This window comes from Centruroides vittatus, unplaced genomic scaffold (assembly GCF_030686945.1).
Source record: "Centruroides vittatus isolate TY-2023 unplaced genomic scaffold, ASM3068694v2 contig_900, whole genome shotgun sequence".
Lineage (NCBI taxonomy): Eukaryota > Metazoa > Arthropoda > Arachnida > Scorpiones > Buthidae > Centruroides > Centruroides vittatus.
The window spans coordinates 2,883,647-2,909,843 of NW_027122591.1; the positions used below are offsets into that span (position 1 = coordinate 2,883,647).

General features: G+C 28.0%; 1 protein-coding gene across 1 annotated transcript in view; it reads right to left on the minus strand.

Moving 5' to 3' along the window:
* LOC136984017 (dynamin-binding protein-like) overlaps window positions 1-22,322 on the minus strand; it is a 50,603-nt gene extending 28,281 nt beyond the window's left edge. The window contains exons 1-4 of the mRNA XM_067280926.1: window positions 21,986-22,322; window positions 19,616-19,888; window positions 7,427-7,682; window positions 3,465-4,448 (exon numbers count right to left, since the gene is read on the minus strand). Coding sequence (XP_067137027.1) covers window positions 3,465-4,448; window positions 7,427-7,682; window positions 19,616-19,888; window positions 21,986-21,992 — 1,520 coding nt within the window. The 5' untranslated portion in view covers window positions 21,993-22,322. The remainder of the gene's footprint in view (window positions 1-3,464; window positions 4,449-7,426; window positions 7,683-19,615; window positions 19,889-21,985) is intronic.
* Between the last annotated feature and the right edge of the window lie 3,875 nt (window positions 22,323-26,197).

The following is a 26,197-nucleotide window of genomic DNA, read 5'->3' on the forward strand; positions in this document are numbered from 1 at the left end:
CCATGTGTATGTTTCTGTGTTGTTTGTGTGCTTGCCGTAGAATGACTGAATCTATGAGTAACTGTTCTTTGCATCCCCTGTGGTTTCTATGACAACCTTTTTGCTGTTCTGTTAGAATATTGTGTTCTTCAACGTGTTTGTATATTTTGTTTGCAATACAGGATGTCAATAATTTGTAGTGTGTTGGAAGACATGTAATTGGTCTGTATTGTGTGGGGTCTGTGGTATTGTTGTTTTTAGGTTTCATGTAGGTGATGCCCTGGGTAAGAAAATTTGGCATGTCTTGTGGATTGATGATGATGTGTGTTAGATGTTTAGCTAGTTCCTGGTGCAGTGATGTAAACTTTTTGTACCAGAAATTGTGAATGTTGTCTACACCAGGTGTCTTCCAGTTGTGTGTTCTGTTAACAGTGTATTGGAAATCATGTATGCTTATTTCAACACAGGGCATAGTTGGTATGTTGTGCAAGTTTCTGTTCTCCTCCTCGATCCAGCCTGCATCAGCATTATGCGTGACAGCACTGGACCAAAGAGAAGACCAATATGTTGTGAGTTCTTCTTCTGTTGGTGTGCCACTGTGCTGTGTAACAGTGTTTGCTTTGTTATTGATTTGTCTATAAAAGAGTTTTTCATTGTTTGTAAATAATTTATTTTGTTGTTTTCGTAGTGTACTGTACATGTTTTGTATCGTTTGAGTCTACGTGCTTTGGCAGCAAGTTTTTGTTTTAGTGTATCAATGTATTCTGTAATGTGTGTGTTGTGATGTTCATGTTTTGTGTGTGTTTTTATTTTCTTGAAAATGTTTTTGAGCTGTTTCCTTAATTTGGGTGTTATGTTGTTTTTAGCGTATTGTGTCAGCTTGCCTAATTGCTGTCTAATGTCATTTATTTGTATTTCTATTCTTCTCTGCCAGGCAGGCTTGTGATAGAATTTTGTTTTCTGTGTGTTTGTCTGTGATTGTACTTTCAGCCCATGGTGTGTCACTACTGTGACTGCTCCAGCATAAACTAATGTATGAATGTCTGCGAGTGTAGAAATTGAATGAATGTAGTGTGGTAGTAAGTGAGTGTTTACGTAATTTAGTGTTTTTCCTACTTCCTTTGACGTGTTGATTTTTGGTATTCGTGGTCGTTGTGTGGGATCTGTGCCTGTATATTTAGTGAGTGTTTCCTGAAATATATGTGAGAGTGTATTAACTAAATCCATGTCTATGTTATCAGTGATGAATAAGGTAGTGTCTGTAGTATCATTAGTGGTAATTGTTGTATGTGTGTTATTATCAATGCTTGTTGCTGGATTATCCTGACAGGTTACATGATCTTCATTAATGTTAGATGTTTCTGTCTGTTGATGTATTTGATCAGCAACCTGTTGTTTGATAAGTTCAAGTGTTGTTTGTGGAATAAGGTTGTTGTGTATAATTGTTCTTTTTTGATCAACAACCCTTTGTTCGGTGACAGTGAGGTAAGGGTACTGTTGTGTGAATCTATGGTGTAGTTGTTGTCTGTATGCTGTCATGTTTGTTTCGAGTTTTGTGATGGTGTAGTAAGTACGGATGATAAACTCGTTCATTTCTACTGTCCATTTCATCCGTTGGCGTGGTTTTCCAGCCTTTGTGGTCTGTGGATGCATTGCCACAGAAACACCAAGGCTGGGTAGGTTCCTCACATCTGTTGAGGGCATTGCAGTAGCCATGCTTGGGCCAGTGCTGCTTTCGCCACCGGTAACCAAGGGAGACTGTGGCCTATTTTTCGAACGTGAGCCTCTGCCTAACCCACAAACGCGGACCTTGTTAACCCGGGCGACGTCCGAGCCGGTATCACACTTTGATCTAGTTATTACCATAATAAATATCTCCACAGAATGTGGGTGTGGTCACTCTTAGCTTCATTTCTCCCCATAGACCTTACTGGCATGGGTGTCCCTACCAGGAGCTTGTGCTCCAGCCTGCATTGCCCTATGGATCAGTAAAATTACTGGGCTCTCCCACCACGACCAGGTGGTGACCACGGGAGAGTTATTATTATTATTATTATTATTATTATTATAAAGTATTGCAATTATTTAAAGTACAAAGAAGAAAGATGAAAAGATATTTAAATAATTTTACATTATATAATCTGAAATAATTTTTAATACCAATTTTTAAAAACATATATAGTCTCCAAAAAGTTTTAAAGTAAATAGATGTTTTCAAGAAAATTGAAGGTAGAGGTAAAAGCAGAAGTAAAAGTAGAATTTGGCAAATGATCTACTTTACAAAACCAAAAGGACAAAATTTGATTGATGATCATATTTTTCCTGTTATATTCTAACAACTAGGAAAGTAAAAAAGAGAACATCTAAAGAAAAGATAAGAAAATAATAATATATTATGGTGAGAATACAATTGGAAATCGTATAATGAAGAAGAAAGGGATAACATAAACTTAGAAGAGAGACTTATATCCAATGCTGAATTGATAAAAACTGTAAATGACAATTATTTAAGATATATAATGATCAACTTTTGGTCATCAACATTTATCACAATTTGCATTAAAAATGCAAATTGTGATATAAAAGGGCAACATACTATTAGTTCTACTCTAATAAAAATAATCTGAATTCTGATCTATGTGAAATAATTAACAGAATTTAGATCTGAATAATTAATTAAATCAGACTGATAATTAATTTACCATTAAGTATTTATTATTAATAGCCAATAGATATAAGAAAAACCACTTCTAGCATAATAAGTAATGTTAATAATCAATAATCATTAGCATTAATAATTAATCAAAATGTGATGCAACTTAATTTTGACAGAATGATTAATGTTTTGTTATTATGGAAGAAATTTTCACGTATTAAATAAATTCATATTAATTTTTTAAACTACACAACTTTATATATATTGTATATTAAGAAATTATACTACATTTAGAGAACATTAAAATGAGATTTTTCAGATAAGTTTTATTAGTTGTTTGTAAAGTTAAAGAAGTATTATATAGAAAAATCATAACCAAAATAAATTAATTTAATTCAATGAGCGTAATACTAAAAACTGCTGCATCTATATTTTAACTTTTGATTACAAATGCTAATCATTTTAAAGCATTCATACATGATTCAAGTAACATTTAAAGTTTTTAGATTATTCTTCATAAATTAATTTATCAAGTTAATGATGCTATATAACAAATCATTCATAAAACTTATTACATTGTAATATTTATATAAACAGAAAAATATTTATAATATATTGTTTCAGCAATACACTTCTATACTTTAAAATCCTAAAATGGTATTTACTCAGTATATTTAAATCATTTTTTGGAAAATTATGATTATATAGAATTGTATTAAAAATATTTTAATAACACAATCAGTAATCAATAAACACGATTTAGTATAGTTTGTAAAAAAATGTAAAATTTTAATTTTAAATAAAAACTAAAAAAATATAAATGATTTACCTTTCGGTTGAAAATGCATTATCTTTATATGAGTTATAGGAAATTAAATCAGCATGATCTACAGATATTTTATTTGCACTGTTGTATCTTGGCAATGTTTGAGATCTTATATTTGAACTGGATAATTCTAAATTAGAAATATTGGAAGCAATACTATCATTAATACTTTTAGAAGACGAATGATTCTGCATTTGAAAAGAATCATTTTGATTCCAACTAATAACACTGGAATAAGGTGGTGGTGGCCTTTCTGGTTTACTTTTTTGTGATTTGTTCCAATCAGAAAAATTTGTTGAGAACCGATTTGGTTGAGATGTATTTTGTACAGATAAAGAAGGTTCACATTCTATCACTTCAATAAAATTAGCAGGACACATACCAATAGTACCATCATCTGTCATAGCTTCAAACCAATTAGAATTTGGTGCTCTTAGTAATGTCACAGTATCACCTACTTTCAATTGTAAATCTCCAATTATCTGTGGCTCATAATCATAAAGAACTCTACCATAAGTATCAGAAGGAAAATCATAATCTTGTTTATTTGATAGCTGATTATTATTAGATTGTTTCTTATTGTTATTGTCTAAATCAACTATAATATCAACATAACTGGAGGGAAACAAACCAACTCTTCCATCAATTTCACCTTCCATCCATTGATCATCAATATAATTTCTTAATGTTATTAATTCACCTTGACTAAATGACAGTTCATTAGGATACTCAGCACTAAAAGAAGAACGAGTTCTTCCATAAGGAGTTATACCACTGTTGGTGCAGTCATAACCAAACTGATTATTAAGATCTATGGAATCAGAGGTTTCTAAAAGAGATGAATTGTAACCATTCTTCATACTACTGGATTTTTCTTCAATTTTCTGGTCTGATAGAACACTATTTGAAGATTCTAAAGAAGTTTCTTCATCCAACAAAATCACAAATGAAGAAGGAAATATTCCTACTTTATCATTGGAGATTCCTCTGAAAAAATTTAAAATAATAAATTTTCTATATTTTCTAAATTTCTATATACAAATATATACAATTAGGTTTTTTTTAAACAAATTATAAATTTAAAACTAAATTTTAAAAAGATTTTATTTGAAATCAATTATATAGTAGACTCTTAGTAAGCTGAACTTTCTTAACTTGAAATTCTCACTAACTAAAATTTTATTTTTACTCAGATTTAACTCCTGTATACTCAATGTATTATGTGTTTCTATAAGTCAAAGTACTTTTGAGATTACGATTTATTAACTCAAAATTTAAGATTCAGAGACTATTTCATATCTAATTTCATGTTCTTTCTTTTGTGTTTTCAAGGAAACACACATTATTATTACAAAATTAAAGATCAGCACCATGTAGAATTACACCTCAGATTGCATGACACAAAATTCGAGATTTTACACTTCTTCGTGTCTAAGTAATGATCATATACAAATTGACCAATCAAATCTTAGTGCTTAAAAATCATTATTTTTTAAATTTTAAAAATGTAACAATTTCAAAATGACACATCTATGATTTGACAACTTACTGAGTTTACTGACAACTTGGCCAATCAAATTTATAAGTTCATCTATATTTATCTCCTTATTTGAAACTAAACATTGGGGCAGAAGGTCTGAAATGCATTTCCTTGTATAATAAAGTTTGCATAGTCAATTACTGGTGTGTTCCCTATGTGATTAGTTCTCTTCAGCAAAATTTATGCTTATCACTAAAGGCTTTGATTGTTTTGTTGTTTTCCCCATTACCATTAATCAGTAAGAAGTTCAGCAAACCCTATTGGTGTTTTCAATATACTAGTAAACATGCAGAATGATGACACCACTGCAATGAAAAAGAAATTACTATATTTTTATATTCACGTAATAAAGGAAATCAGGATCTCTTTTACTCAGTTTGCATCCTGTCCACATAGCATTTTAGTGAGCCTGATAGACTGGGATATAAGATGCAAGAAAATTGCATTACTTGCTATGTAATTGACTTAAAATTGATTCAAATGGCACTTAAATAACAATTCTCCTCATTGGCTAAATAGGATTCTTAAATTAAAAATGATTGATGTTAGACACTCTCTTCTGCTTCCTTAATGCCTTCAACAGGTTGCCTCCTATTCTCATACAACCAATATAACTAACCTAACTTATCTATAATAGCTATAGTTACCAATTGTCTGGTTTTGAACTGAACTGCCCATTTCTATGGGTCTTATCCATTGTCCAATTGAGAAGTCAAATCAAATAGTGAACACTTCCACCTAAATAATGAACTGTGATAATTTACTAATAACTAAGTATAATCAAAATTATCATAGTAAACTATTTCTAAGTTCCTTAATATTAATTCAAGATACTGTTTTGTTATCTTTTTTTAATGTGGAACATGAATTATATACTTGATGTTTCTATACTGATGCCATTCTGAGCAAATAGGTGTGATAACTAATATTTCTGGCAATCATGCTTTTCTATTATTAACTAATAAATTAATTGACTTAGGTCACAATTACTTCCACACATCAGACACTGTTTTAAGTGCAATATAGTTAACAAAACAATATGAATAACTGTCAATGTAATAACAATCTACTAGTTTAAAGATAAAAAATTTCTTTCAAAAACAGGCAGATAGCACTGAAAATTAATCAGTCAGGTGTGATAATTGGCTAAGAATGATATTGATGCTTATTTTTTATAAAATGTATAGTTATAAAAATTTATTAATAAATGATGATAAAACTTTTTCAGTTTGAATAAACTTTTCAGAATGAAAGCATAGATACAAAAAGTTAGTTATTTCTGATGAAACTGGATGTGTAGTCACAATTATCCTAAATTATTATTACTAATAAAGTTACAAATTACTTTATTAGTAATAAACATTAAATTAGTGGTTTAAACATTACTTTTTAATGTTCATTTAAAAATTTTAAATTTGAAAATTAATAATGCTTTATTAATGTAATGATTATTTACCAATTACTCTTATTATTAGAGAATTAATCATCAAGTATTAATTAATTGGTGGAGAAGCCAATTAGGATGTTAAGGATTAGTAAAATAATTAATCAGTATATCTGTAAAATTTTTATTAAAACAAAGTGAAAGTAACAAACTACTGGTAAAATGACTAAGCTGTATTATGTGAACTGTCTGTTAGTATTTGCCCTAAATCAGTGATGAGCAACCTTTTCTTTATGGAATCACAAGAAAACTGTACGCTTCCGGCAAGCTGCATACATTTTTTCTTATGGAGCCGTAAGCTTTAAGCCTGCTGAGTGCCAACATACTCCATAACCACCAGTACACTAGGTACTAAAATAATCTATGCTAATGATATGCAAACTAGTAACATATAGTTTATTCCCATCTTTTCAATAGTCAAGTTTAGTTTGAATGTTTTTGTCACAAATATCAGTTTAAGGTTGCAAGACAGTATAATTGTACAAGACAGGAAAATAAAGTTGCATTTCCAAAGCCTGGGACCGGCATATTAGTACCTTGCAGACTGCATATTACTCATAATTGCTCTAAATAAACTTACATTTCAATCCAGCATATCCATATCTCAGATAGTCTGGATATGCTGAATTCATCCTTTATTACATAACCATCTAATGCAAGTTTATTAATCTTTAGTTTAAGAAAATCACTACTACAGAACTTAATGCTTGCATGACAATAAGGCAAAAAGCAATAAAAAACACAAGAAAACTGTTTATTCATATTATTAAAAATATTGTGTTATAATGTCCATTAGATTATGTATAAAATGAATATATATCAAGTTATATCTAAATATAATAAATAATCATTCTATGTATGATTATTTATTATAGGATGTCAGTACACAATTGTACATACCTATATTTAATTAAATAGTTGATAACTACTTTCAAAGTTGTATGCTAGTATAATTTCATTAACTGGTAAATAGTTACTTACCTGTACCAATCTTTATCTATAAATTCTGTAACAGTAATGATATCTCCTTTTATTAAATCTACTTCCTCTGGTAACTGAGCAACCATATCCATTTTAACTCTGGCTTTTAAATTCACTTTCTTCGGCATATCTTCCATTTTTAAATTTGATGTATCTATAGCCCAAACATGAGTCAATGGAAATATACCTTGTCTATTATTATTCTCTCCAAACCACCAGTTTGCATCAATTGGTCTTTTTCCAACAATTATGTCACCTATCAAAATATCATCATCAACTAGAATAAGTTATATCAAATTTAATTTATTTATTCATCATTATTGTTATAATAAATCTAATAATAAACTTTTACATTAATTTAATATATGAAATCTAATCATTATCTATGATATTAAATACTAAATAAGATAAGAATTAAATAAAGTAATTACAATATAAATTAATCAATTAGTAATTTGAATTATTAAGAGGAAAAAATAACCATGGTATCAATTATACAGTAGAGATAGCAAGTACAGTACATGTAGAAAATTCTGACTTGCAAAACTAATATATATGTACTGTACTGTACGTCGGTATGAAATCAAAATAACAACTAGTCACATGAAAGCTGACCTAAAATATCCACAAAATAAACTGTATAAAATATCAAAAGTAAATAAATTATTATTTTACATTTAAAAATTAAAATAAAAACTATTTAACAATAATTATAATCACTTGCATTATTTTCGTATACAAACAAGGATATAACTATTAAAGAATTTTCTTTCCTTTTTAAAGAAAAAAAAAGGAAAGAAAAATAATTTAAAATATTTCTGAAGAGGAGTCAATGATCTAACCTAAATTTTAAAATATTTTGAGTTCTATCGAAAATATCAAACAAATTTTGCAAAAATATGTGAAAAAACTAAAAAAATATGCAAAGAAACGATGTATAAACTATTTGTTATACATTTATATTATTTGAAAATTATCCAAAATTATGTAAAAATATTTATCATATTCACAATGAAACCTGTTTGTTCTTTTTATCAAACTAGTTTTGTAATTTAAAATTTGATCTTATCATATTAATGCTAGAAAAAAGTGTTTCACGAAAAAAATTAATTTAAAATTTTATATTATCCAATTATTAAAACAAAGTACGGAAGAAAAAAAACAAAAAAATTAATAAAATAATAATTTATACGACATCACGAATGTATTTTACTACTCACTATTAGTCATTAATTTTGGAATTTATAGTTATTAATAGTAGTTATCAATAGATACTATTTTCATTTCAACAGACGTTGATAAACAAATTTTACCTAAGAATATTAAAATCTAATTCCATATTTCTAACCAGGAATTATATAAATCATTTTATTAATAGAAAAACACTTGAATATATTTCTTTGTTATAATAATGCACCAGCAGATAATGCCAAATTTTGCATACAACAAATATATCTTTAATCTGATAAAAATATAATTAATTATTATTTCTGTTAAATTCGCGATAATTTAATTTTATAATTAAAGATTAAAGCTATAATAAAGTATTTTTATTTTTTCATTTAGTTAAACAGATAACAATTAAGTTTTAAATTATATTTTCAAGGTATGTTTTCTAATTAACATTCATGTTATTTACATTTGATCATACATTAAATGAAAAAAGGAAAGAAATATTTTATATATAATTTATTTTACAGAATTTGTTTTAACAAGTAAGATTTTAAAAACAAACTTCTTCATTCAACATGATATTACTGATAACTAAATTTTCAAGGTTATAAACAAAGAATTTTGATAACCAGATAACAGACAGTTAAGGCAAATGCCTGCCACTTTAAGTTCATATAAGATCTTCAAAAATTTTCTCAGATAGTTTAGTCAGGCTAGTTAAACAAAAAAATAAGTAGAAGAAAACAGCAAGCTGATGGCTTCTACCAGAGTATGAGTACTTTGATCTGGAAAAAGAACGTGCCACACAAATGTAAGGAGGTCCTTTATCAATTACACTTTATTCCAATATTAATTTATGGAGCTAAAGCATAGACTACATCACAAAGAGAAGACAAAGATCCAGGTAACAGAAATGAAATTCCTCAGGAGCGTGCTGAGTAAGACCAGAAGAGATAGGATAAGAAATCAAATCCATCCAACAAACAAAGCGATAATAAATGCAAATATGTCTCACTAACCTTCTATGGCTTTGCAGATAATATTTAAAACATAACACTAACATTTTCGACCCATTTCTAGGGTCTTCAGGTGTTCTATAAATTTTTCTGGTGCGATATGAGTTCAATTCCAATTTATAAATGTTCCAGTCTCCAATGTTTCTATCTTCAAAATTTATTTTTTTAAATTTCAAAATTTAAAATCTCCAAAAAATGTGCACCTGTGTCGGCTGTTATAGTGTCGCATTATAAATAGCCTGCCATGCCCTCGATAGTTGTTTTTTGTCTTTAAAATTGATTGACAGGCCTTTGCAGTCCGCTTTAAAATTTTCTAACGCTTCCAGATTTTGCAGTTAGTTTATATGTTGGGTTTGTAGGATCATTGCTGCTTGTTGTAGATTAGGTATAATGCCGTTTTCATTGGCATATATCGCTTTTGCTTTTTTTTTTTTAATGTTTGTTTTGTGCTCACGGAGGCATTGTTTGAGCGATCTTTTTGTAGATCTGACATATATGGGGTCTCTGTTGAATCTGTTATCTTGTAGTGGAATTTTATATACTCCTGGCATCCTTTCGATTTCTGCCTGATCTTTGTCATTTCTCAGCATGCTGAATGTATCTGGCTTACGTCTGTAGGCTATTTTTGCATTAGTGTAAACCCCAATTTCTTGACATAGGGACTGCATAGGGCACTCATATGTTATAGCTATACAATAGGGAAATGCATCTTGTTGTGGATCCTTTTCTGGAATCCTATTTAATTGGTCTTTGAGTTGGTTCTTTTGCTTATCTGCCATTTTATATATTAGGCCTTTATTGTAGTCATGATTTTCAGCAATTTCTGCTATTTTTCTTATTTCCCTCCATTTGTCTTGTTCTTTGCTTCAGTGTGTGTAGGCCCTTCTGATAAGCACTCTAAAAGCTGCCATTTTGTAGTTGTATGGATTATTACAGTTGGATGGGATGTTTATTGGGATGGCACTTGGTTTTCGTTATATCTTGGTTCATATCCGCTACCATTGAATGTCATACTAAAGTCACACACTAATGCAAAAATAGCCTACAGACATAAGCCAGATACATTCAGCATGCTACAAAATGACAAAGATCAGGCAGAAATCAAAATGATGCCAGGAGTATATTAAATTCCACTACGAGATAACAGATTCAACAGAGACCCCATATATGTCAGATCTACAAAAAGATCGCTCAAACAATGCCTCCACACAAAACAAACATTAAAAAAAAAAGCAATACTGCCTTAGCAATATATGCCAATGAAAACGGCATTATACCTAATCTACAACAAGCAGCAATGATCCTACAAACCCAACATATAAACCAACTGCAAAATCTGGAAGCGTTAGAAAATTTTAAAGCGGACTGCAAAGGCCTGTCAATCAATTTTAAAGACAAAAAACAACTATCGAGGGCATGGCAGGCTATTTATAATGTGACACTATAACAGCCGACACAGGTGCACATTTTTTGGAGATTTTAAATTTTGAAATTTAAAAAAAATAAATTTTGAAGACAGACCCATTGGAGACTGGAACATTTATAAATTGGAATCGAACTCATATTGCACCAGAAAAATTTATAGAACATCTGAAGACCCTAGAAATGGGTCAAAAAATGTTAATGTTACATTCTAAATATTATCTGCAAAGCCATATAAGATTAGTGAGATGTATTTGCAGGGTAAGGAATGAAGAAATAAGAGAAAGAACAGAAATAGAAATTAGAAGATAGAACAAACTAGATTGAGATGGTTTGGACATACCAAGAGGATGGAAGAAAATATAATACCAAAGTTTATTTTGGAAAAGAAAATGGAGGGGAGAAGACCCAGAAAGAAGAATGAAAAACATAGCTGAAGACCTAAGAAAAGAACTGACAATGTAACAATGGTGTTTGCAGAAGAGTGGTGAAAAGATAGAAAGAGACAGAGGTCTTTGGTCCATGGTCCAACCCAGGCTTCACTGGATTAAAGGCAAAGTAGTAGTAGTTTGGTCTAGCTATATTGGATCTCCATCTCCTATTACCTAAATACAGCCTTGTAGCTATGGACAAACAAAATAGACTTAAAAAATACGATACTTCAGAATCCCAGGATAGAGTTTAAAAAGCAACTTTAATGGAATTTTGTCTAGTTTGACATAAATTAATGTAAATAATGATTTAATATATAAATAAAGGTACTACTACAAATGAAACTATTCATAGAGTATGCAATAGGCAGACCACATCATTTCCAATCCAATTGGAAACACATTTCAGAACAGTAAAATCAGATCTAAAACTGATTAAACTTTGGTTATTTTTTAAATTTATTTATTTATTGATCTATAAATTGGTAACATTGATGTATTAATAAAATTGTAGAATCAATCTTTGAATGGAACACTCAAATATTAAAAACAAGCAAAGAAAGGGACAGTCCCAAGAAATCCAGGATGTCTGGTGTCATCCTAGTATGTAAGAATTTGTTAAATTTAACATATAAATGCTTAACTATTAGATTTCAGATTGTAATTATCACATACTAACAATATATTATCAATCATATTTTGGCATAAATCCTTAATGATATGTAAAAATAATTTGAATTATATGAGAAAAAAATAATCATGATATCAATTAAGGTTCTCTGTATTGTCTGAATTTCCTTAATGAATTTATATAATAAAGTATTCAGACTATAAACTAGTAACATAAATTTCTCGAAAGAACTTTAAAGGTGATTTATCTCTATTTTTCTTTTTTTTAACATATGTAAAAATAAAAAAAAATTTAAATTTTATTACAGACTTATCAATAGATAATAAATTTTTCATTACTGATACATTTACATAATCATTAATTTTTCAAAAATAAAAACAAAAAGTTTTTATAATTCATGAACATGGCAATTTAAAATTAACAATATTTGGTATACAGGTATACCTCAACTTACGTCGCTCTCGAGTTACGTCGTTCCCAATTATATGTCGTTTGTCAAAAAAGTATATGGAAAAATAAAAATCAAGTTTAAGTCAGTTTATTTGACTTTAAATCCATCCGCCATAAACATTGAAGACGTAATATCACTAGAAAAGCGTTGAAAGCACATAAAATCATATTAAAATATGTACATTTACAGTAAATGTTAATATAATCATCATAAATCCTAGGAAACGAACCATGAAAACATCTGTGTTGTCGTCTTATTTAGCGGTCTTTAAGTGCTCATTATTGGCGTTTCCTCCATTATTGGCGTTTAGTTACGACATAAGTTGAAACTACGACTTACGTCATAACTACACAAGTAAATTCGACTTACGTCGCCTCTGGAACCAATTACCGATGTAAGACGAGGTATACCTGTATTATATTCAGGTATCCCTATCATTAATAAATTTATAAAATATCTATATTTAATTTTAAATTCTTCAGTAAATTTTCTAATTTTCTTTAAATTTTAAGGAAAAGTTGATTTGATTTCTAACACAAAACAAACCAAGCATAAAGAATAATATTTGTATTTCATATTTTAACTGTACAATAAATATTAGTTAATTTTTTATAAGTAACTATAAAATTTCTTTGTAGATATTTAAATAATTGCCATATCAAAGTTTCTAAATATATTACTTTTGTTCAAAATAAGACTTATATAAGTAAAAAATTTCCTGCTTAACTATAAATATATGAATTAATCTAAATATAAGTATACTTTCAACTGATACAAAGCTTTCCTGGAATGGATTAAAAATACAGATTGTAAAATTTATCAGGCTTTGAAATATTTAATAAAAGTTAACGTTGAAATATTTGCTTAAAAATAAAAATAATTTATAAATATAACAATAATCTAATAATGGTTGCTTGAATTAAATTACTTCTAATATTTTAATATAATAATAATAATCACTTTATTGTAATAAGGTTACCTTGTTACAGGGGGAACTAGTATTTAATATTACAATTTAATTTTTAATTTGCTGAAGATTAGTTACATAAGACATTAATATATAAAAAAATCTCTGAACGTTTATCACGTTGGTTTCAACTTGAACATCTTTTTTATACATAAACAACTAGAGTTACACAATACTTATAATTAATTTTTCAACATTTTAGTAATATGGACGAAAAAATTGTAGATCTTAAACATACTAATTTTCGATAAATTGTCAAGACTGGATCTAAAATTTCGTTCGTGAGTAGATACAAAGATTTCCCTTATTTGAAATTTATGTTGAGCATCTTCGATGGCTAAGCACACTGTGAGAATATGATATAGAGAAAAAGGCCGAGATTTACACCAATAACACTCCCTAGCGAAATCAATGTATACGTTGTCTATTAATATTGAACTATAATTAAGCCGCATCTGGAGTAACGTACGCTTTACATTTAGGTTGGTAGTAGCCATAGCAATGCACGATTGAGATGGAATATGTAACGTATTCAAATACCATTGGTGATAAGTTGAGTTTAATATAGAGATTTGGTCTTTAGCAATAGATTGTGACAAGGCATTGTTCATCATTAAGGAGTAAGCATAATTACAGTTGTCCTCGTTTGAGTTAAGTAACAGATTCGAAATGCCGTAAGACTGAATTATCTTATTGAAACTTTGATACCATGTACGATAATTTTTGACTGAGATTTTACTTTGATTTACCATTTCGAGAAACAGAAATTTTATATTTTCATCTACAGTGTTAAGTATCCGGAAGTAAAATTTTAGTAAACGTTTGAGAAATAGAGGAAAAAGTTGATATCGGTTCACTTCTGATCTAATTCTAATATTTTAATATTATACATCTTTTAAATCAACAAAAAGCAAAATTTTGATTAATAAAATAAAAAAAATTTACTTACATTATTATGATTAAACAAATTTATCTATCAAAAGTGCTATTGTTTCTTTCTAATATATTTCAATGCATTAAGATGCATTCAAAAATAAGCATAAAAGTATTTCAATTGCTAACTTCCTGTTAGGACATGAAGTTCATTTTCTTTTAAAAAAACATTCAAACATTTGCTAGTAAACCTTACAATCATGTTTCTCTTCTTATTTCTGTCTATTAAAATGCACTATTGACAATTTTACATGATAATTATCAATGACCCTTTAAGAAGTAAAATTATTACTAAACAGAAGCAATTTAAAGTAATATTTTATATTACTTTATTTGTTTTAATTTTAAATTAATTATATTTGACTTAAATTTAAAATTCTTGTTCTTTAATACTTTAATATTCAAGCAGTATATTAATTACAATTTTATTGTAACTTTAAAAACTTAGTATACTTACTTACTTTCATTTTAGTTTGTGTAGTAGAAAAATTTCCTGATACGAATAAATAGGTTTAGGCAATTTCATTATACAATAACGTTGCCTAAATATGAAGACATCGTGAATAAATAGAAAGAAAAAAAATCACTGCTGCTTAACAGGCATTCCTGCTGGAGATTTTCTTTTTTAATGCATAAATAATAATCATATTTTGTTTTGTAACGTGAATTATTTTATATATGTTTTTAAAAATTCAAAGTAAATTCAGTTATAAATAACAAATATTTCACACATTTTATTAAAGATATTTTCTCTATTAGATAATATGTTGTGTAAATTCTTTTGCCAATTAGAAATAGTTTTTTTTCTAGTAACTGGCAAAATTACACAAGTTGTAATAGGTTTATTGCACATGTGGGTGGATTAGGTTAATAATAAAAGTAAAAAATTGGTGATAGTATGTGAAAAAACATAATAATAAAATAAAATACAACATCATAACAGAGTATGAAAAATTTAATTAACTGATTAATATATTAAAAGATTTTCCAGTCTTCAATTTCCCATTAGTTTTGTAGCCTTTATATTTATATATTGTATTAAGAATAAAGTGTAGATCAATTTATTTTTTGGAAATAATTTACCAACACTTCCAGCAATATATAATTTTCATGAACTTTCCATTATTATCTATAAATTATTTAATTAAATATCCAGTGCGCTAATCTATTTTTATCATTTTGCAAATTGTGCTATTACTAAATGTTTAATTACTCACTTTTCTATCATCTATATTTATAATAAATCTATTATAATTGATTTTTTAACACATTAACAATAGCAAAAGATAAAATTTTCCTTTACTAGGATTTACAAAAATTAAAATAAGCTTAGATTAACACACAAGCTGCACAAAATGAAACTGTTAGTGAACTATTTTAGTTATTCATGTAATTGTAGCAAGTTAATCAATTCCAGTTTGAACATTTAGATTTCTTAATACTTAAATTAAGAAATGTCTTATATAATATAGTGTATAAAACTCCATTCGTCAGAACTGAAAGGATTAACTATATTGTCCAAAAGCAGCTTTTTTTGTTTTTTATGAAAGATTTTATTAACAGCAAATAGTGAAATGAATAATTATTGAAAACAGTTTTATTAAATTATTAATCAAGTACAGAAGTAATCGTGTAAAGTAACAAGCCTTGTATGTCAACAGAATTTCCCACAACATTATAAATTAACAGTAATTAATTATATAGAAATCAATTAGTCAACAAAACATTAAGAATTTACCATTCTTTCTATACAGTGAATGAAATATTTCATATTATGTCACAAATAATCTGATCAGCTGAGTAAATAAATCAAATTTTGATATGAATACTTTAGGAATTATACTTATAAGAAAACACATAATTTATAAAATTAAAATGTTATTAAATGACTTCATCACAATGACTTAAATCAAAGCTTGTTTGATTTTAAAAAGTATATTTCTTCAGACCTAAAAATATAACACAAATATATCTTCAACTTTTAGCAAATAAAAAATATTGCTAAAAAATGAAATTTTTAAATTCTTTGAAACAGATTATATTCCATTTATATAATGCAAAATCAATAAATCATTTAGAAAACATTAATGTTTTCACAATAAAACAAAACTGGATTAAAATCACAAACTAAAACCTTTCAAATTCCAGCAATATATTTAAAAATTGACAAATTTCTAATGTTTTCGGTTGTTTGAATCAACCATTATCAAAAGCATTCGATTAAAAACTGACTAAATCAAACAATGCTTAGAATTCCATTCCAAAGCATTGTTTTAGTTAATGTTTTCTTTTTAAAAAATTATTAAAAATTCAGTCAATTGATTAAAAATGATTTAAACTGATTTAATTTTCAAAATAATGAAAAGAAATATACATTCATTAATTTTAATTTATACATTAGTTGCATTTTTAAGTACATAACATTAAAATTTATACAATTTCTTTCATTTAACAAATTTTAATGTTTTTTTTCTTTTAAATCTATCATATGGTTAACTAGTTATCTATTATAAGGTTAAAAACAGGTTAATTTTTGTAATGTGTAATAGTACATATTACAAAAATTACAATTAAGTAATAATGAAATTTCAAAAAGCTATTTAAATTTAAAATTATTCATAAATTTGTATTATTAGTAGACAACAGACAATCCATTATCCATTATTCTGTTGTATAGAGAAAATTAATGTCACACTGTAGTATCTGTAAGCTGTTACATAATCGTATTTTCAATAAGAACATTTTATAATTTTATTTTTAAATTAATATTCTTAAATTAAGGTATGTTTAAGCAATTCTTATTTTGAAAATTTATAAATATATAAAAGTAAAGTTTTTTTAAGCAGAAAATAAATTTTAAAAAACCTTTTATGGTATATATCAGAAGTCTTAAGAGAGAAACATACAAATAAAGAATCATTATATTATTAATAAATGTTCTTATAATGAAAAGTATATAAGAAAATTTTAATTTATAAACAGAGGCAACTGTAATAAAATTTTGTATTCATTAAAATCAAATTTTCAATTAAAAACAATATTAAAGGAATAAAAATATATATTCAATTAATAATAATGTAAAAATGACTTATTTATATTATAGTTTCAATACAAGTTATATGCTTTAGATTTACAAAAATTTCTTTAAAATGTAATAATGCTACTATGCATTACTTGCAACATATTTTTCCATATGAAAGTCCTAGAAAATCATTATCCAAATAACATTATTAAATACTTTTGTTAAATTTTGAAACCATAATTAACAAAGCCTAGATTCTTTAAATTTCTAGGAAGAATTAATTTGTTTATTTAATAAGATGTTGAATGTTTTATATTTTCTTTAGTTAATAAAAGAAAATCTTTTAACATCTAACAATTTCTTTAAAATATTTTTTAAAAATTAAAATTATCTGAAATTTACTATCAAAATAAAACAAATGAACATTGATTTAATATAGTTTTTAATTCAAAATGCAAATAATTTTGAGACATATAAAACTAGAAAAAAAAAATTAATTAAAAATTTCTAGCTTCAGATATAACATAAGCTTCCATTTTAATAATCTTATTGAAGTAATTGAAAATTTGGAGATTATATTAAGGTCAGCATTTTTATTTTATTTCAAAATAAAAAGTTTTGAAATAAAATTATTACTGTTAATTTCAAAAATGAGTTATAAAATATAATGTCAATTGATAAAAATTTTCAATCTGTGTGACAGCCGAATAATTGTAACCTAGTGCTGCATATGAGAATCCAGGTGGCGCAGGCACGAGGATATAAAAAGACGTGCAGGCTGTCCGCCATTATCTTTTTCCCTCTTCTCTGCTACCCTTCACACAACGAGTGGATGTACTGTACTATACCTACATGTGACCTTGTAACCGATCGACCTTTACTCAATAAGTGTAAAACAAATTTTTGTATATGGTTGTAAATAAATTCCATGGTGAGATATATGGCTTCAGATGTTTCATATTTTTAACAAACACTCAAGTTAAGTGTTGCATCAACCACCACAATCTGTTATTATATAAATATATGTATGTATACAGTAAATTTTTCCGTTAATTAATGTTTGTTTGGTTCAGTTATGGAAATGCAACACTTGGGCAATATGTCTAGAGGGAATGCCTTCTGGGAAATCTGTTTAAGGGTAACTGTCCCCTATTCAGACGTTACAGGCGTGGAGAAAACCTGGAAAACTCCACATGGCCAGTCCATCCTGGAGAGGTGCAAACCCATGACCGAACTCCCAGTGTTCAGGGAACGGAACCTCTTAGCCACTGGTGGGCCCCATTAATTAATGATAAAAATTGGATATCCAATATTGTAAATATGAAATAAACTTCATGTAGAACACAGTAGTTAAATATATACACAGCTATTATGATTATAATGTCAAATAAATAAGCTCATCGCACATTCAAATTAAATATATATAAATCAATAAAAGAGAAATGATAGCCGAGCTCTGTCTGTCAGTGTTATGTAAAAATAAACTTGCATAAACTCTATAATCACTTTGGACACCAACTAGATTTGTTCAGTTCTAAGCAATGGTTTTGGTAGTCACTGCTCAAGATATTTAACATTGAACATTAAAATTAATGTGAAAATTGTTCTTACATATTCAATATGTTTGTACGTTTTCCAATTTTTATGTTTTGTTATGTATTAAATTTAATTCAAATGTTTTGTATGAATGTATACAATGTTATGTTATGTTTTATTATGTTTCAATTTTTATATTATATTCTTTGTATGTTAAACAGACCTGTAATTGGAGATTCCTGTAGGTGGATTTGGCAAATAAACAAATAATAGTTTATTATAATAGCATGATATCATAAAATATAATTAATATGAAAATTAAAAACAAGCAAATTAAAGTAAGAAAAATTTTCATTAAAATATCTAAGCAAAATTTATTTTAAGAAAATAAGGACATTTATTTAAAGGGAAAACTAAAACATTTACTTGTTTAAAAAAAAATCTAAATTAGTTTTAGGATTGGAGGAAAGATATCAGTTTAAAGACCAGCTCTTTTCCTTTATTAATGTATAATATTTTCATTCATCTAAAATTTTAATTTATGATAAAAGGACAGTTAGTAATGCACCAATCCTAAATAAAATTAAAATAAATCACTTTTCAATACCTCTCTCAAAAGATAAATCTCCATCTTCTTGAGCTGAAAACTTATCTGTAGCAGCAAATAACTTCTCGTTGAGAGAAATTGGGGGAACTTTTATTTCCATAACAAAACTAGAAGGAAAGCTTCCCTGCTGTCCAGATGATATTCCTTGTAACCAATGTTTATCAATCCTGTTTGTAACATGTATGACTTGTCCGACTTGAATAGATAGTTCCCCTTCCAAATTTGTTTGAAAGTCATAAACAGCTTTCACCAAATAACCCTTTTCCATTTTGTCTAAAAATACACATAAACGTATTTTATAAATATTTTAAAAATTTTTAACGTAAAATTACATATTGAAAGATATTTTATAATATTTATATTCTGCATATTTAGAATAATATTTTATATTTGTAAAACAATAAAAATAAGGATGATGAACAAGTAGTATTTAAATTCATATAATAAATTGTTCTGGCATAAAAATAATTATTAGTTTTACTTTAATTTTTGGTAATAAGAATTTTTTAATATTTAATTTTTAAACATTAAAAATAAATATTAAATAATTTGTATAGTAATTACAATTAAATGAAATAGAGAAGAAATTTCAAAATTAAATGGATGAATATTATGGCAATATATTTAAATAATTTTAATTATAAAATTATTCAAATTCTTTTGTTTTATTAAAAATTTTCAATTGATTAATTTGAAAAATAAAAAATGCAGAATTTTTCTGTTATCAATAGAGCAGTTCCTGTTTAAATACAGTAATTATTTAAGGAAGTGATTGATGTCAAGAATATGAATATAAAACTATTCTTGCATGAACGACAAATCATTATCACAATATTTTTAAATAAAATTATAATGCATAAAATCATAATTTTATGCGTTACAATTTTAAATAAGTAAGTAAATTTAAAATTGAAATTTTTATTATTATTCAATTTATTTATAATTAGATGGTAGAAGTAAATAATTTTAGTCTTAGCATTTTAATTAAAATTATCATCAGTTTTAATTTTTTATTTAAAATTATATTGGCACACAGTCATTGAGCAACTCTTAATGACATCTGTTCTAGAAAAGATAATACAAAATTGTACAAAAACAGTGAAATTATTAATTTTTATAATAAATTCTATTGAATTAATTTAAATAGTCTTCAAACACTTAAAAATAACTGAATTCTACACAATTTTTTGATAAGTATATTTTTTTCAATTTCTTTTCAAGTCACTTTTACAAACTGAAATTTCAGAAATGAAATAACCTTGAAAGAAATCAAATATCGAAATATTTTATTATTTGTTCTTAAGTTGCACATAACTGACAGGATATAGATAATATTTATGAGAATAATACATCACAGTTTATATATCTATATAAATTATTACTCGACAGTAAAGTATAATCGAATAATTAATCTTTATAGATAAATGTCGTATTCATAAAATTAACATTAATTACTTTATTTCAATTTCAATCAATTACTTGAATAACAAAAATGCCAAAACTAGTGTCTCAAGTTCTAACATACTACAAATAAGTGCTTTACCAAAAAGTTCAAACAGTTACGTTAAATAGTATTAACTAACCATACGAGCCTACTGGCCTTATTGTTATAATTATCAGACTTATCACACACCTTTCCAATTTCTTTAATAAACGCTTAATATCCCAGAATGCGTTTGGCTTTTTAACAACCCTCTTCGGCCAGATTTCGGGATATTAAGCATTAATAGTAGTTGGAAAGGTGCACGACAAGTGTGATAATTATAACAATAAAGCCAGTAGGCTCTTATGGTTATTTAATACTATTTAACAGACAACAGCTTATATCGAACAAAGTTACATTAAATTTTCTTCCGTAGATGCGCGTCTTCGACGACCGACCGAAAGCACTCGGGCAACGTAGCCGTTTAGACTCTCCAATACAGCAGAATACAAATAAATTCTAACATTAATAAAAATACATTTGAATATTTTAAGTGTATATTTAAAGACAATTCAATAAGAATATCATTATTTTTAATAAGAGAAAATAATTTTCCAAATATACAAACAGTTGTCATCATAAAATCTGTAATTGCTATTTTTAATAAAACATGCCAACAAGGACATTCTGCTTACTTTAGCTTTAGGAGGTAATTTAATTAATGTAAAATTTACATAAACGTCTGTCACTATTTGTGTAAAGTGAATGGGATGTTTTTAATAGTGTCATTGATACTATTAATAGTTATGAAGTAAAGATTGATGAAGGTTTTATTAAATGGATCATATTTATTAATAAATGAGATAAGAGTAAGATCCCATCTCGTTATATTCTTAACATTCTTTTAATAAAAGATAACGAATCAATAGAAGTGAAGCATGACTTACTTATCATTTAATAATCTTTCAGAAATTACATTCAACTATTTTCACGTGACAGCTGTTTTCTTATCCTTAAAATCTCTTCTTTGTCTCGATCCATTTTAACTATACAAACTTCGTTTTAAAATACGGAAAAATCAAATATAAATACAACATTTTGTAAGTACGAAGGCAAAACATTTCGAGGTGTTACTGCCATCTGTCTGTAAACATAATAAAAATTTCAGCGGTCGACCAATCGGCGTCGTTTTATTAAAATACTTTCGGCCGATCCACCAATAAGAACGGTTAAATCTCGATATTAACAAAGTCGCTCTTTAACCTAGACGTCACGTGATCGGAAAAATGTCGGCTGCTTTTTTTTTGTTTTTTCATTTTGTATTTTTATTTTTTTGTTTGTTGTTAAATTAATTTATCGGATTATGTTATTAATACACAATTGTTAAAATCAAATACTAATAAGTCAAAAATTGTTATTATAGAGTCCATATGTAATTAATAAATTCAATAGTTCATAAATAAAACAATTAAATAATTTCATTCTTGTGTAAAATAATGTTTATAGTGTTTAATGTAATTCTATACATTTCTCGCTTGTATATAAATATACTCAAAGGAATAAGAAGGTCAGCCATAAAACGGGACAGGACGAATCAGTGGAACTTAATTCCTGTTTTTTTTTTCTTTTTATCATGCAAATTGTAATATAGCAAATGTAATTAAAATATATATATATATATATATATATATATATATATATATTTGAGAAGTATTCAACTGTTTTTGCTTACGTGTTGATAGCATTGTAAGATAAATAAGATACTTTACATGACAAAATTATTAACACAAGGAATAGCGTTGTAAGGCAAGCGGAAGGAAAACACAGCTCAGATCTCATGGATGAGTGACATCGAAGAATGGTATAATGTAAAACATATTGGAAAAATAAATTCCTTTCTTTTTTATCATGTGTTCGCTCGACCTTTCGTTGATTTAACCTTGCTGATGTCGGAGAAAAGCCAGATTATGTACAAAATAAAAGTTCCGTGTGTATGAAAGTATGATCGATTCTCTTTAAATGAAAGTTTGAAAATTATAATAATTAACAAGAATACTTTTCAAACACGATTCTGTTACCAGCTTTGCTTTGACGAGCATTAATATAAGGTAAAATGTCAGGTCGTGGTTAAGGCGATAGTCTATTAGTCTGGGAGACCCTGGATCGAATCCGTGCGAACAATCCCAAGAATTTTTCATAGGTGGTCTGTCCAAGATATGTCAGTTCCTGCTCTTTTGCGGGCCTGGCCGAACCCACTATGGAAATAAAAAAAGGTCCTCTTAATGTCCACAGGGAAGAAAGAGTTTTAAAAAAAAGAAGAGTAAAACGCGATATTCGTAAAACACTGACATTATCCAAATTCTCGCAATTCCATGTCTTTTTTGAAGTTTTCTTAGAAGTTTGTAAGATATTTTCTGTCTTAAAAAACACAAAACGCATTAAAAAATCTCGCATAATTATAATAGAAGTGAACCAGTAAAGAATTGACCTCTTAATCGGTTGAGCTGAATCTTGTTATAACGATAAAAGAAGTGTTTCGTGGAAGATTATGGCGATTACTCACACAGACATGAAAACTCTGTCAATTTATATACAATGCTAATTTTAGAAAACGCAGTTTTTAATATTTGTTAACTTATTCAACATTGTAAATCTTATGCAAAGCAGTGGAATTATATAATTACTATAAAAAATCCTCGGTTTATTTCTTATTTACGTAAGTTATAAACTAAAATATTTCTTTCCGTTTAAGTAGACTTTGCTTTCCAAGATACTGGATCTGTTTATCTCGGAATATAACTTTCTGTTGTCAGGAAATAACATCTCTCTAATACTGCTCCATAGTGTGATATTCTGTTTGATTTAATTAATTACCAAAGTGGTCAGTTTTGAAGTGGTGAAGTTTGGCCTCTATCTTGTCCAACTCCATCGCGGATCCATCTTTCCAACCATTTTCATTAACTTTTTGCTTCAATTAATACTAAAATCTCTCAATCGGTCTTAGCTGCGAAACGTTTGGAACTTGGCTTCAGGGGAGATGTATCGAATTCTGTGATAGTCCAACTTGACAACTGTGTCATGAGCATAATGGACAGTGGCCGTTTGTAGCCAGAAGACATCCTTCGTCAAGTAGTATTTCTTTAGGAAGGGTACTAGCCACTTCTGAATGCATTCGTTGTCATACACTTCTTTGATAATGGAGAACCGTGACGGGACAAAAAGTCCTGTGAACGTTCCTTTGGATTGATTGTCAGCCAAACCAGAAGCTTCAGAGAAAATTTGAGTGTCTTTTGAATTTCATTTCATCAACATTTATCCCTTCTTTGATGAAATAGTGAATGTTACCAGCACATTCACTTCCATCAAAAAAGAAATAAGACTCGTCGTCCAAAACTACATCGAGACTAATGTCTTCAAAACTCCATCACTCAGCTTCCGCAGAAGGGTTTTTTGAATAGTAAGTTGCTTCATCGTATATTTTGGATCAGCTTTTCTCTTCTTGAGAGTCACTTGACCTTCCTTCAGAATCCGGCGATGAAAATTTGAACGTCCTTCCCAATCGTCTCAGTGTTTGTCCAACTTTCCTAAAAGATTGCCCTCTAATTGATTTCTCTTCCTTTTGGTCTTTTCCCTCCTCTTTCGACCACTTCCAGTTCTTTTTTCTATAATATTCAACCGTTCTCCCTGCTCTACAGGCTTCAGCTGTTCCTTTTGCTCTATCTTTGAACTTATGCTTTTTTTTTTTTTTTTTTTTAACTCTTTCCGCCCTGTGGACCTCTTATAGCAAGTCCATTATGGGTTCGGCCAGGCCCACAATGGGGAGGCCGGCTGGTGAGGGACAGAGCCCGACATATCCGAACGGACTACTCCCCGAAAAATTTCTGGGGATTTTTCGACCCGTTCGGATCGATCCCGGGTCCCCAAAGCGGTAGGCTGCCACTTTGACCGCTCGGCCATCCGGCCGTCCCACCTTACTAACTAGTGTCAGATGTCAATATTTCAAAAAAATTATGTGAAAACCGAATTTTTTTGAAATATTAACATCTGACACTAGTTAGTAGTTTTGAAATTCGAACTGAAAAGTATTTATATAATAATTTTGAATACAAATACATTCGAATACAACTAATAAATAATACTTGAAAATTTCAGCGAACGGCATTTTAACGTATACAGTTTTTAACAATGCCGGCCCATTTTGACACCGGCCCTTTTGGCATTTGCCAGAACTGCCCTAAGGCCAATCCGTCTCTGTTTTTATCTAACAGTTATAAAAAAAAAGATGTCAATGGAGTAGATTTTACCTATAAATTGCTTACAATACCAAAAATGGTTTTCAATAATGTACAAGCAAAAGGTAGCGAGTACAGGAAGGTTTGTCATCGAAAGACATGCAGAAGATTCTCCATAATTTCAATATTTCACCGAGAACCTTGCTCACGCTTTCGTTTACAGTAGTAAGTGCTGAAAGATTCTTAAAGTTGAAAATAATAATAACAAGGATTTTATTTACATTCAAAACGCACTATAGTAAGCTTATTGGCAGTATTTCTGCTTTCAACTAAACATGATAAAAGAGAAAAATTCATTGAGGAATGAAGTGCCATGTGGAAAACATTGCTGACCAAATAAAACCATCGTTTCTCTCTAGTTAATTCAATTCTGTATTATTCTCCCCTTTGATTTTTGTTTTTTTTTTCGCCTTGTGGGCATTAAAATCTTTTTTTCATTCCCTTAATTAGGCCAAGCCTGCAAGACGGCCAAGTAGTGAGGAAGGGAGCAGAAATGTCTGAGACATAACATCTATGAAAAATTTATGGCCTGGATTCGATTTCAGGCCATAAATTTATGGCCTGAGCGGAAGGCTGACACCTTAACCTCCGCAGGATTACCTTAAATCAATTTATTATTCTGAAAAATTACTGTAAGAAGTATATTCGTGAAAATTTTAAAGCTATGATTTATAATTTCTTTTAAAATAATGTTTATAAAAATATATGAGCTCAAATTTAATATTTATGTCCATTATGAAATTAAAACAAAGATGATTTATTATAATTCTATAACTCGGTTGATTAATTTCTATTCTTTATGAGACTTTCATACACGTTTTAAGTTCTCATATATCGTAAAATTATAAAGAAATCAATAAAAAATGT